The sequence below is a fragment of the Euphorbia lathyris genome, chromosome 8, assembly GCF_963576675.1.
Source record: "Euphorbia lathyris chromosome 8, ddEupLath1.1, whole genome shotgun sequence".
NCBI lineage: Eukaryota > Viridiplantae > Streptophyta > Magnoliopsida > Malpighiales > Euphorbiaceae > Euphorbia > Euphorbia lathyris.
Window position 1 is genome coordinate 24125138 of NC_088917.1, and position 13521 is coordinate 24138658.

The 13521-nt window shown below is 35.5% G+C and overlaps 1 protein-coding gene across 1 annotated transcript in view; it reads right to left on the minus strand.

Moving 5' to 3' along the window:
* Window positions 1-11771: 11771 nt before the first annotated feature.
* The window catches only part of LOC136203891 (acid phosphatase 1-like), a 47424-nt gene continuing 45674 nt past the window's right edge, over window positions 11772-13521 (minus strand). Inside the window, exons 3-4 of the mRNA XM_065995107.1 lie at window positions 12062-12092; window positions 11772-11949 (exon numbers count right to left, since the gene is read on the minus strand). Coding sequence (XP_065851179.1) covers window positions 11772-11949; window positions 12062-12092 — 209 coding nt within the window. The remainder of the gene's footprint in view (window positions 11950-12061; window positions 12093-13521) is intronic.

Sequence of the window (13521 nt, forward strand, 5' to 3'; positions counted from 1 at the left end):
ACCCACGTCTTATTTTTAATAAGAGCCTCAAATTCGTCAGTCATGGCTCCAATTTGGATCACGTAATGCAATGGTTGGTGTTTTAGGGATAAGAGAGATGACAGGAGGCGCAGAAGTGGACAGATTTAACATATGGCGAGGTTTGAAAATCCCATGTTGCGCATGGGTGGCCATGGGATGGGTAGTTTGAACTGACTATGTACCGGGTGTTACTGCTGGTGTCGCAACAGCAGAAGCTGTGTGAGGAGATGAAGACGGGACAGAAATGTTAGAGGGGGGCGGAGAGATGGGCGACTCAAGGACGAAATTTGGTAATATCAGTGATGGCAAAGAACGACCAGACGAGGATGGTGTTCGAATATGGTAGACGGAAGGTGCTGGTGTGGTCGTGGGTTGAGGAATAGTCGACGTGATGGGAGGTATAGGCAGAAAACCATCAGCGGCATCAGAACACCCAGTGATAGGAGTGCGAGTTGCGGTTTTCTACGAGAAAGGAAAGACAGACTCCTTAAATACGACATGGCGGGAGATTATGATCTTGTTTTTAGACAAATCATAACATTTATACCCTCTGTGGTTGGACGGATAACCTAAGAATACGCATGGATATGAACGAGCCTATAATTTATGACGAGAAGGAGAATGAACTAGAGGAAACCACAGACAACCAAAGACACGTAAATGAGAATAAGTTGGATCACGTTGATATAGGATTTTAGTGGGGGAGTGATAACCCAAGATTTTGTGAGGATAAATGTTAAGAAGGTGTGTAGCAATTTCAAGAGCATGGTGCCAAAATTCAATGGAATGGATGCATGATTTAAAACTGTGCGAATTACGTTATTTATGGTGCAGATTGTATGTTTAGATTTCCCGTTTTGAGAGGAAGTATATGGACATGAGAACCTAAATTGCATGCCATGAGTGTGACAAAATTGACGAAACGATGCATTATTGAATTCACCCCCATTATCGCACTGAAATGTTTAATTGTCACGCTCAAATTGTGTGCGAATAAAGGAACGAAAAGAGAGAAAAACAGGATAAACTTGAGATTTGTTAGCTAAAGGAAACGTCCATAGAAAATTTGTATAATTATCAAGAAACATCACATAATAACGATGACTACTGGAACTTAATGTGGGTGATGTACAAATATCACTGTGTATTAAATCAAAGGGCATGCAACAATAATTGGAAGAAGACTGAAAAGGTAATTTAATTTGTTTTCCATTAACACAAGAAGAGCAAATAGAAACATTCTTAATCCTATTATAAGAAATTAAATTTTTATTCTCAAGGGTGCTCAAAATAAGAGGCCCTAGATGTCCCAAACTATTATGCCAAATATCGAAAGACAGTGCAGTAAGAGCAGAAGTAGAAGAAAACGAGGTGGAGGGGCTAGACACGACTGGATAGAGATCCCTCGTACTATTACATCTCATGATAAGTGTCCCCGTCTGTAAATCATTCATAGAGAAACCAAAAGGATCAAATTCCACAGATACTTGGTTATCAACTGTAAATTGAGGTTCAAAAATAAGGTTCTTTGTTAAGCCCAAAATATACCTAAAATATCATATATAAATACGTTAAATTTACATTAAAATCATGCTAATTATATTCATTTGGAATACTTTTACGTCTTTATTTACTTCTTTGATGCAAGGTACCTAAATATTTGGTAAGATCCAAATAGGAGCGAAAACGGAGCTAAAATGGAGGAAAACCTTAAAAACGTACCGAGAATGCATATCAGCCAAAAGAACGCTCGAGGAGGACGAAAAACAGTCGAACGCCAGGGAGGAAAACTCTCTGTCGCGACTGAGATTCTCAAAATCTCAATCGCGACTTACGGAGGCCAGACCGGGGGAAAACAATGTATTCAAGCTCGCCCCTATACCCCCTGTCGCGACTGAGATTTTCAGAATCTCAGTCGCGACAGCAAGTCTTCTTGCACACAAAACACATGTTTAATTCAGAAAAACGCGTATGTTCGTTCGGATAAAAGCAACCCTTCACCAGCAGACACGACCCATCATTTACAACCCTTCACCAACTATAAATAAGTGATCCATTTCAGAAATCAAGGTTGGTTAAGTTGGAAAAGTTAGAGAAATTAGAGAAGAAAGTTGTCATGTTGAGTTTCTGATTCAGAAAAGAATCAGAAAGTTAGATTTCATTTCTGTAAGCAATCGTGTTGTACACGAATTGCATTTAGATTAGTTATAAACACAATATTAGTTTAGTTTTCATTCTGATAGTGGACGGGACCAGTCTCTATTCCAAAGATCCAGCGAGAAGAATTGACGGCTGAAGCGCATATGGTTTGACGAGCCTACGAAGTTTGAGAGAAAGATTGACGACCCGGATCTCAAAGTCTTCGTTACAATGCTATCTAAGTTTCTACTTCTCTGTTAACTTGTGAAAATTCACATTTCAATTAATGATATACCTATTTATTCAATATATTCTTACTGTTATTATTTTGATATTGTTCTGACAAAATGATTTTCAAAATGATATATTGGTGTTTTTATTAAAACGTTCTATTCCATCTTATTCTTATAAGAACTTTGTTGAACACTTAACAAATTTAGTTTTTATGGATGACATGATCGCTGATCGCGGCTTATCAGAAGTAAAATACTAGTTTGATTAAGGTAGGAATCGTCTCTACGCTAGAGGGATTTCTATGGTTCGAAGCCATTTAATTGAGTAAATTATTATATTGTTACATGTCCATAATCTCACAAAGTTAAAGTTGTTTACTTTGCTTTATGAAAATAAGATCTATTTCATTCCGATTACGGAAGTATCTATTTTGTAATCAAAATTCCAAACGGAATTGTTCTCTAAACTCGATATAATCTTTCTATCTAATCCTAATTTACCAAAACCTATTCCATCAACTAAACGTATTTCTTTTATTAAACCTAAACACGTGATTAAACCGAATTAAATAAAGTTTTAGTTAAAAAGCGTTCCCTGTGGGTTCGATATCTTTTATTACTACAAGCGTATACCGTGCACTTGCGGAAATCGCTCAACATTCTTAATTAGGTTAGGAGCATGCAAAACATTGTTTAGTTCTAAAGGTTAGTGTTTAGTGGCTAAAGATGCATTACCAGAACCACAAATAGGGACACATTGACCATTACCGACAATAATATTTCCATTGTGGCTCATATTAAAATAATAAGTGAGTGTACCTTTATTAGTTGTCATATGAGATGTTGCTCCTGTGTCCATATGCCATTGTTCAGGTGGTGGTGTGATTGACATAGTGTGCATGGCTTCTACAATGTCAGTTGGACCATAGGATAGAGAGTCGACAGTGAGATTTGCTTACTATATTTTGGGGCAGGGTCTGAGAATTCCGGATTGAGGTGTCTGCCGAGTGGAGTGACACTGATTTGGCCATGAACTTGTCGGGTATGGATAGGGAGGGGTAGCCCAGGGTTGTTGCAGCCCCCAAGGGTGTGAATATGCCCAAGACGGGATGAATGGGTACCAGAAAGCAGAGCCCACAGACATGCGATTACCATAATGAGCCCCTCTGCCGTGATGAAATTGATTTCCATGGAGAAACATGGGCCGTGCTGGCGGGAAGTAGGAGGATGACGATGCTGTTTTGGTTGTTGTAGCGATGAGAGAAACAGATTCTGGAGAACGGTGTGCTTTCGGGCATGAGCTGTTTCTTCTAGGACGAGCATGGATCTGGCTTTGTGAAAGGGAGGGAGAGGATCCCTATGATAGATCTGAGTGCCAACAGTGTCATAAGCATTAGTCAAGCCGGAGATAAGTTGCAAAACCATTTGATCATTGGTAACAGGACAGTCAACATTCACCAATTGATCGGAGAGAGATTTGAGGTGTTGACAGTATGAAGATATATCGGAAAAGTCATCCAGTTTGATTTTTGAGAATTCCTGCTGTAGAAAAAGAGCACGAGAGTGCTTGTTATCCGAAAAGATATCCTAGAGACGACTCCAAGCTTTAGCTGCGGTAGAATCAATTTCAATTATGGTGTGGAGTAAGTCAAGAGAAATAGTGTTGTAGATCCATTGGAGGACAACAACATCAATTTGAGACCATAGTTTAGGGTTCTTTTGCTGCAGAGAGGTAGTGAAAGTTTCAGTGGCTTGAGATGGAATTAGGTGGTCGAGGACTTGAATAGCTTTGGCATGGAGTTTAAATAGGGCAGCCCATGTTGGGTAATTGCCTTTTTCAATATTGAGAGTAATTTTAATAAAGGTTGAGATGTTGGATGCAGTGAGGGACGGATGAACGAGAGAGGAGGAAGAATTAGGAGTTTCGATATTTTCTGGCATGGTGGCGGTGAGGATGGCTGGCGGTGGAAGAAAAATTATTGGAGGAGGGAGAAGGAATTTCGATAGAGAGGGAAGGAGAGGAGATGGTTTAGGGTTTGGTCTTTGATACCATTATAGAGTTTGAAATTTTGATGATCTGTTATTGATGTGTAAGTAATATATATACATAATACAATTCATATTATAGTGAAAGTCTAGTCCTACAATTTAGGCTAGAATCAAGGAACTAACTACTTGAATATACAGATAAAACAATATACAGATAAAACAATATATACTATCTAATAGAAAGCACACATGCTAATCATATGAGTCACACTGCTCCATGCAATCATCGTTTAGATAAATGGGTTTACTTCTCTTAAGATTTGGTTATAGGGCTAATTACTAATCTAGCCCATTTGAAGAGGTCCATTAATATAATTGTTCCACTTTGCTTCCATCTCACCAAATTAGACACACTTTGGACAAGAATACCCTTATTTCAATCCATCTTCTTCCTCAGACTCTCAACATCTTCTTCGTCATCCCAAATCGACAAAAGCGGCATTACCGCCAAGTCTAAAGAGAGAAAAGATGGTGGTTTATGGAGAGAGAAAGAAGAGATTATGAAGATCTATTACGAAAATGGTATCGTTTCAATTTTTTTCAATTTTCCTCCATTTTTATCGCATTTGTGATGAATTTTTTTGCATTTCCTAATGCGACAACAGTTGTCGCATTTGCGACACATTTCGTCACAAATACAATAATAGTTGTCGCATCTGCTACAAGAGTTGTCACATCTGCGACAAAATTCCTCATGTCGCAGATGCGACAACTGTTATCGCATTGTGACGAAATGCGACAAATTTCAATATGACAAAAATGGAGGAAAATGGAGGAAATTGAAACGATACCATTTTCTTCCACATAATTCTTCTTCTTCACCACTAAAAATCAAACGATGCCATTTTCATCCAGAATTCTTCTTCTTCTTTCATATAATTCTTCTTTTTCACCGCTAAAAAATTAAACGATACCATTTTTTTCCACATAATTCTTCTTCTTGTTGTTGTTCTTCTTCTTCCACGTAATTCTTCTTCTTCTTCCACATAATTAAATTGCCCTATTTAGACCCCTTTAGTTGAAACGAAGAAGAAGAAGAAGAAGCAAGAGCGGGAGCAGGGGGAGAAGCAGAAGTCGAATGGAACTAGGGGTATATTTGTCCAAAATGGATGAAAGTGTCTAATTTGGTGAGATGGAAGCAAAATGGATCAAATATGTTAATAGACCCCTTCAGTTAGTCTAGATTTTTAATTTGCCCTTGGTTATATCCCTTTAGTGATGTATTTTCATGTTTATCTCTAAATCTTTGAAAAACCAATTAACATAAGCATATTCAAATCTCTTTGAAAAACAATTCGGCCATCCCCCTCTCTCCCGTTCCATTTCGTTCTTTGACTAAAATCGACTCCATCTTGATAGGTGTTCGTGCATCTGACTGTGGAGATCAACTATTTTGTGAATTCTGCAGCAGTCTCTAGAAGAGATAGAACATGTAAGTTTTTAATTCATCGGTATTAAAAACATTTTATTCTAATCAATGGTTAACGGACAAAGATCCATAAGTCATGGATTCTAAAATTTTAAATCGCAATTCCGCGCGCACAATTTAATAAACTGTCTAGAATCCATAACATTTAACAAAATGACCCATTATAAACTTGCAAATTAAAAGGAGAGTTAGAGAGAGAGGGGGAAAAGAGAGAGAAAGGAAAGTTAGAGAGAAAGAGAGAGGAGAAAGCGAGGGTTAGAGACAGATAGGGCTGTGCATCGGTTTAAAACCGAACCGAATTTACCGAATACCGAAATATCTAAAAATCTTGTACCGAACTGAACCGACGTAAGAACATAAATCGAACCGAACCGAACCGATTTTTTTCGGTTCGGTTCGGTTTTTCCCGAATTAACCGAATTATATAAAACTTTACAAATAATTTAAAAAGCACAAAGCTTTAATTCATATACTAATAGTTATATTAAAAGTTTTTTTTAAGGTAAATAGGTGTTAGATTAGAATTTAATGGTTATATTAAATTCAAACTTAAGGTAAATAGATATTAGATTAGAATTTAATGGTTATATTAAATGTTTTTTTAGAATCATAAATTCAAAAATTAGATAGGTGGTGTGTATAAATTTAGGAAGGATTATAATTTTTTTTTCCAACTATACATGTTTTATACAACATAGTAGCAACTAATCGGTACGGTTCGGTTATTTTGGTTTTTATTAGAAACCGAACCGAACCGAAAACCGATATTCACCAAAATAACATACCAAATCCGAACCGTATAATAATAAAACCGAACCGAAAAACCGAACAGTGTCGGTTCGGTTCGGTTTTGCGGTTTCAAACCGCATAATGCACAGCCCTAGAGACAGAAATGAGATCATTGAAAAACATAAAGGGAAGAGAAATGAGTTGAAGAAGATGAGCGAATTCCATCCTTGGGTTAAAATGGATGATGTGGTGGGTTGACTAGAGTTGACCAGTCAATTTTACCGGCTGTACACTTTAGTAAAAAGTCATCATAAAATTATAGAATTTTATGTGCAAAATTAATGATTGTACACCAAATATAATTTACCCCTATAATTAAGTTTTAAGTTCAATTAGAATAAAATTAAATCTAAATTTTAATTAACCTAAACTAGTTATAGTTGTAGTTGTAGTTATATATATATATGATTACATATATTTTAATTATCTTAATATATATAATCCAATTATATATATTTATTATACTTGTATATAATTATTTCTTAATATAATTAGGTTTGACAATTATAATTATACATACCATTAGATCTAATAATATATATATATATATATATATATTAATTATCCATTTAATATAATTATAGCTAATATAACTACAATTTATATTTAGAATTTTATTTTAACGATTAAAATAAAATTTTCATATGTCCAACATGTATTAATTGAAAATTTTCCATAATCGTGTCGAATTTAATTTTAAATTCATCCAATTACCTGAACTATAATATATAAACTCTAATTGCTTATATCCGTACGATTCTGTAGGTTCATCTAATGTTAGTAATGGATCTGAAGTTAATTTTCAGTCCATAAGTCGTAAACAAACTCCGGTAAGCCATTACAACCACCCAAATTAGAAGAATGTCATGCATAAATTAACATATTGCCTATTGTAATTTTACATGATCCTTTGCTTTATGATATCCGAACCAACATGAGACATAGTCCTCTCAGCCTCATTCTCGGCTTAGACATTCCTTGATGTCTAAGTGAAATCATTAGTTTGAATGAGTAATAACTCTTATTACTTCATTTGGGTGTGGTCACATACTTCTAAGTCACACTAATCAAGTGATTTATGATATATATTCTCCAATAAGGGGAGTAGTAATTTTCTCACACTACTCATGGTCCTTAACATGATTCAAAACATACCCAATTGTACTCGTACTTGACACCCTTTTACGGCCCGTTAGGCATACATCAATGAATGTGTCTCATCTAGGAGCCATAGTAATTTCAGGTTTAAGCATTCATATATAAGCATTAGATGAGATACACTTACGACCCACGACCATGTAATGTTCTCGTTAGCAGATCGATCTATTACTCCATAACTTTTATCAGTACGTATGCCCTTAATTAACATCTCATGTCCATAATCAGTAAAACACCATCATCACCTAAGGCACATACTAGTCCTTAGTTCATCATCGTTCCCACGACGACAATAAACTATAGATATTCAGAATAACTGTCACACCCGATCGATTCGCCGCTAAATTCTGTCTAAGACGTTTCCCTTCAAACACTTCCGAAACTAAAAAAACTCTTCGGTTAGGACTTAGAACTATGTATAAAAATGTTATGGTTTCAATTTCGAGTAATTCGGACAGTCGAATCTCTGTAAATCAAAGAAACGGTGGAAAAACGGTTTAGAGAAAATTGATAAATATAAAAGGAATCGAAAAAGAAAAGATATAGATGATGATGGTGATGATCCGATATTCTGTCGAATATTTGAGAAAATTTTGGCAAATATCACGTTTGATCCTTCATCTTTCTATAATCTTTTAAAAATTACTCTAAATTTTTAATTGACACATAAAACCATCGAATTAACTCCAAACTTTTCCTATAACACCAAATTAAAATCATACACCTAATAATTATAATATATATTAATGTCTAGGTATAAATTCTAGAAATTTAGACCCGGACGTGACAATTCTCCCTACCTTAAGAAATTTCGTCCTCGAAATTCACATTCACATTCTCTAATCTAAATTCTCTTCCTCAAATAATCTCCAAGATCACAAAATTATTTCACATTATCAAGATTCCTTATAATCATCATAAAGCCACAAATTCTAATGTTTCCTTCCATTAACTCCATCATTTATCCATATCCAAATCACTGTACCAATTATTTATACATAACTCTTAGTAACTCTCAATTTCAACCTTGTTAATTTCATCACCATAATCCACAATAAAACTCCAAATATCATATATTCAATTTTATATAATATGATACACTTTATATTCACATCTTCCTATCATTAAACCACATCTCACTTTAATAGATTTAAATCACAATTGATTTCATCAATTGCATATATATCAAATATATTTCACCTATCTCCAAGTTCTATAGACTTCAAAACAAAATCATGTTTGAACCACTAATATGTACGATATTATATTTTTCTTAAACTTCAAATAATTCGAATCAATAAATTTTCACTCCAATCATGATTTATATTATAATCTTCAATCATTATCATCAATCAAATATAAACCTCATTATGATGATACAATTTCCTATCAATACGAATCAGTTCCTAAAATCTTAATATCAACATCACTTTTATAATTCTCCATTTAACTCCTCAAAATCAATTAAGCTAACATGCTATTTTTTTCTCACCACTATGTATATCATTTATCAATCTAAATAAACTTCAATCTTTTCTCCAAACCATATAACCAAGGAAGATAGAGTACCTAAATTACGATAATCAATGTTTTTTTTTTCCAAACTCCAAATAATATCTTTACACCCATAAAAGTTAATAAATCTATAATATCATTCGATTTTCTTATTTGACCTATAAACACTCAATTTGATCCTTGTATAAACTTAATTAAACCATAATCACACAAACGTCAACTAAAAATTTCCTCTTATATCATATTTATCTCTTAATTTCCTACCTCAAACTGTGCTTAAAATCAGAAAAATTTGTCCTCAAAATTCCTATCTTAATTATTTCCTCAAACACTATTTAAACTTACCAAATTTTCCTATTTAATCATCAAATCATGAACTCTAATATATTCTCCCACTTTACTTCTCATTGATCACTAACATCGGTATCTCTCTAAACATCATTTATACAACTCTCAATAATTCTAAACCTCAACCCAATGAAGTTCACCAATAAAACAGTAATTTAAATTTCAGATCTCATTTATTCAACTTAAGATTCTATAATACACTAAATTCATGTTATAATCTCCCAATTATTCATCAACTTCCAAACCCATTAAATGAAACCTCCATATTTTATCTTTCTCAATCCCATATCTATTATCTTCAATTTATCACTTTATCATTTCCTCAATCTCCTGGTGGCGCCTGGCTGGCTGGGTTTACCCATAACTTAGGTATGGGCTCCTCCTTTACTGCGGAGCTCTGGGGGATCTTGTCTGGCATTAAACTCGCCATTCGCATGGGTGTTAAAAGACTTTCGGTGGAGTCTGACAATTTAGAGGCTATCAACAGGATTTCGGATAGACAGGTTGTTTGTCTTAAGAGTCAGAATCTCATTAAAGCCATCTTGAGGCTTCGTCCTGCCTTCGATTCTCTTACCTTCTCCCATATTTATAGGGAGCAAAACCGCGTGGCGGATCGCTTGGCAGCTGCTGGGCATGGGGGGATGTTAGGTGTTTCTACCCTTTCCGTTCCTCCTTCTTTTCTGTTACCTTCTCTTCTTGAGGATAGGATTGGGGTCAGTCTTCCTAGACTGATCCCGGGTTAGGTTTTTGTTTGTTTGTTTTTTTTCTTCCCTTCTTACCAAAAAAAAAAAAAAAATTTCCTCAATCTCCTATAGTCCTAAGAAGACCAACTTATCATAATATCAAACCAGTAGCAATGTCTTTCAAATAAGGAGAAAAATCAAAGCAAAAACAAAATTCTGGTTTAATGCTAAAATGACCAACATATGCCGTTTCCAGCATAACTTTTTCATACGGAGTCCGATTAAGGCGATTCAAAAACCATTGGAAACGTAAGACAAAAATAAAGAACTTTCATTTAGGACTCTATGACAAATTCAGCCTCTATCTGGTCGTAAAATGCATTATAAGATTCATATACGAATCTGATTCTCCCGCCGCACCTAGATAGACAATTCTCTATTATCTCTAGCTCAAAGTTATAATTTACTCATATTTCATATATATATGGTCGCAAGCTAACTATTAAACTCTCAAATATCAATTCCAAGTCATACTTCATACATGTAACCCATATCACCAAATATCAAATCAGTTGCTAATTTTCATACACCCAATATGTTACTAACCATCAAATCTCATGTCTACCCCTCATTAGCTAGTTACTCAATCCTCGAAAAATTTCAAATTATTTCTTAGATTGCACCAAATATTCATATTCCTCAATTACTATCAACCTTAGGTCCGAAGAATTTAATCTAGAGCTCTGATACCAAACTGTCACACCCGATCGATTCGCCGCTAAATTCTGTCTAAGACGTTTCCCTCCAAACACTTCCGAAACTCAAAAACTCTTCGGTTAGGACTTAGAACTATGTATAAGGATGCTATGGTTTCAATTTTGAGTGATTCGGACGGTCGAATTTCCGTAAATCAAAGAAACGGTGGAGAAACGGTTTAGAGAAAATTGATAAATATAAAAGGAATCAGAAAAGAAAAGAAAAAGAAAAGATATAGATGATGATGGATCATCCGATATTCTCTGGAATATTTGAGAAAAGTTTGGTAAATATCACGTTTGATCCTCCATCTTTCTATAATCTTTTAAAAATTGCTCTAAACTTTTAATTGACACATAAAACCATCGAATTAACTCCAAACTTTTCCTATAATACCAAATAAAAATCATACACCTAATAATTATAATATATATTAATATCTAGGTATAAATTCTAGAAATTTAGACCGGACGTGACAATAACGTTCTTATATGCTTAAAGTTTTAATAATAAATAGCATTGAGAAGCATGGATATGCAAACCATTTTGATTGTCTTATTGATACAAATACAAGTACTATACTTATAGCACGTAGTCGAAGATACGTCTTCCTTATTCGAACATTAAGCAAAAGTTACAACAACATCACAATTAAGCAATATAATACATAGGATTAGGGAGTTTAAATGATCTTTTTGCAACTGCATATCCCAATAAATCACTCCATTGATCTCCTGAACTGCCATGTATTATATAGCCTTCATCTACCAGCTCTTGTCTCTTCTCAGATTTGTACTCAATAGCTGTCTTAACTTCATCGGTCGAATTCCTATATCATATAATGAAAATAATCACATTAATTAACATTTTATCTTAATTCTTAGCTAGCTAGCTGAATGACATAATAAATTAAATAAATAAATATATATATATATATATACCTTAAAATTAGTCTTTCCCAGTTGGTGTATCCTACTTCAAGAAGATTTAGCTCTGTGCTGATTCTTAGATTTTCAGTTCGTCCAGTTAAGAGTATAATTTTAAAGTTCATTTTCAGTAGCTTCTTGTAAAATTTCAAACTTTCGGGTAAAGGAGGCAAATTAAACATATCTATATTTGCTGATGCCTCCAATGTTAATACTTCCAAAGGTTCCGATCTATGGAAAAAAAACATATATGTTAGAAACATGCATGGTAACATTATTAACATGTAAAAAAACGGAAATCAAGAGTTTCAGTTTCGGAAACGAATAAAAAAATGTGCATGAAACGCTTCGAGTGCATGCAACATTTAACTTACGCGAAGCCACGAGCCTGAAAAAATGTATAAGTGGAGAGGAGAGTGTCATCAATATCGAAGACCCAAACGTCCTTGCCATCGCCGGCAATATTTAGTGATTGAGCGAAAGCAAGTGATTCGGAAGCAATGACCTCGGAGTCAGAAAGGTATTGTTTTCCGGACATATAGTTATCGATGAAGCTCAAGCATTGGGAAGGAATGTTTGCCTAGGAACCTGCGTTGTTTGTTTCGAAGAGAGCCTCCAGCTATCGCAATAAGGAAAGTTGCATGATCTGCTGTGATGCATTTGGAGGATAGGCTGAGAAATGGCCATGTTTTGCATGTTTAAGAGGACCAGAATTACAAGGAGATATTGATGAAAAGCCATTAGATAGAAATGGATATGGAGAAAGCAACTATTCTGCTTCTTTTATAACGTTCCCTTATGCTGAAGTAGATATATTTCCATTTTTTAATCCTGAAGCATATGGCATGGTGCTACTCTAATTAATGTGAATCAAATCCATTCTAACGTGCTCTTGCTGAGCAGTCAAAATAGTAATACTACGTAATCGATATCCGGGTTTCTATATCAAATATGGTTAATTTATAGGGCCACATTTTTTGTTTTTCTATACAATATTACAATAATTAATTTATAGGGGGCGTCGCGCAGCGAACGCCGGGCGCGGCGCCCGGCAAGTTGGGCGTCGCTCAGCAGACGCCTGGCGCGGTTGGGGGAGACAAGTAAGCGCCGCACGGGTCCGGACGGTAGGCCCCGTGACACCCAGCAGGTTGGGCGTCGCCTAGCGGACGCCCGGCGCGACCCTCGGCAAGTTGGGTGTCGCCAATCAGACGCCAGGCGCAACCCTGGTAAGTTGGGCATCGCCCAACGGACGCCGGGGGTGACGCCCGATAGGTTGGGCGTGACGCCAATCTCTGGGGCATGCATGAGCCGCTCCTTTCCCAAGTACACCATCACCTTATCTCCAACCTTAAACTGTACATCTCTCCGGTGTTCATCAACTTTGGCCTTGATCTTGCTATTTTTCTCCTCAATGCTGTGTCGGACTTCTTGGTGCATTCTATGATAGTCGTTGGCTAAGTTGTGGGCGGCTACAA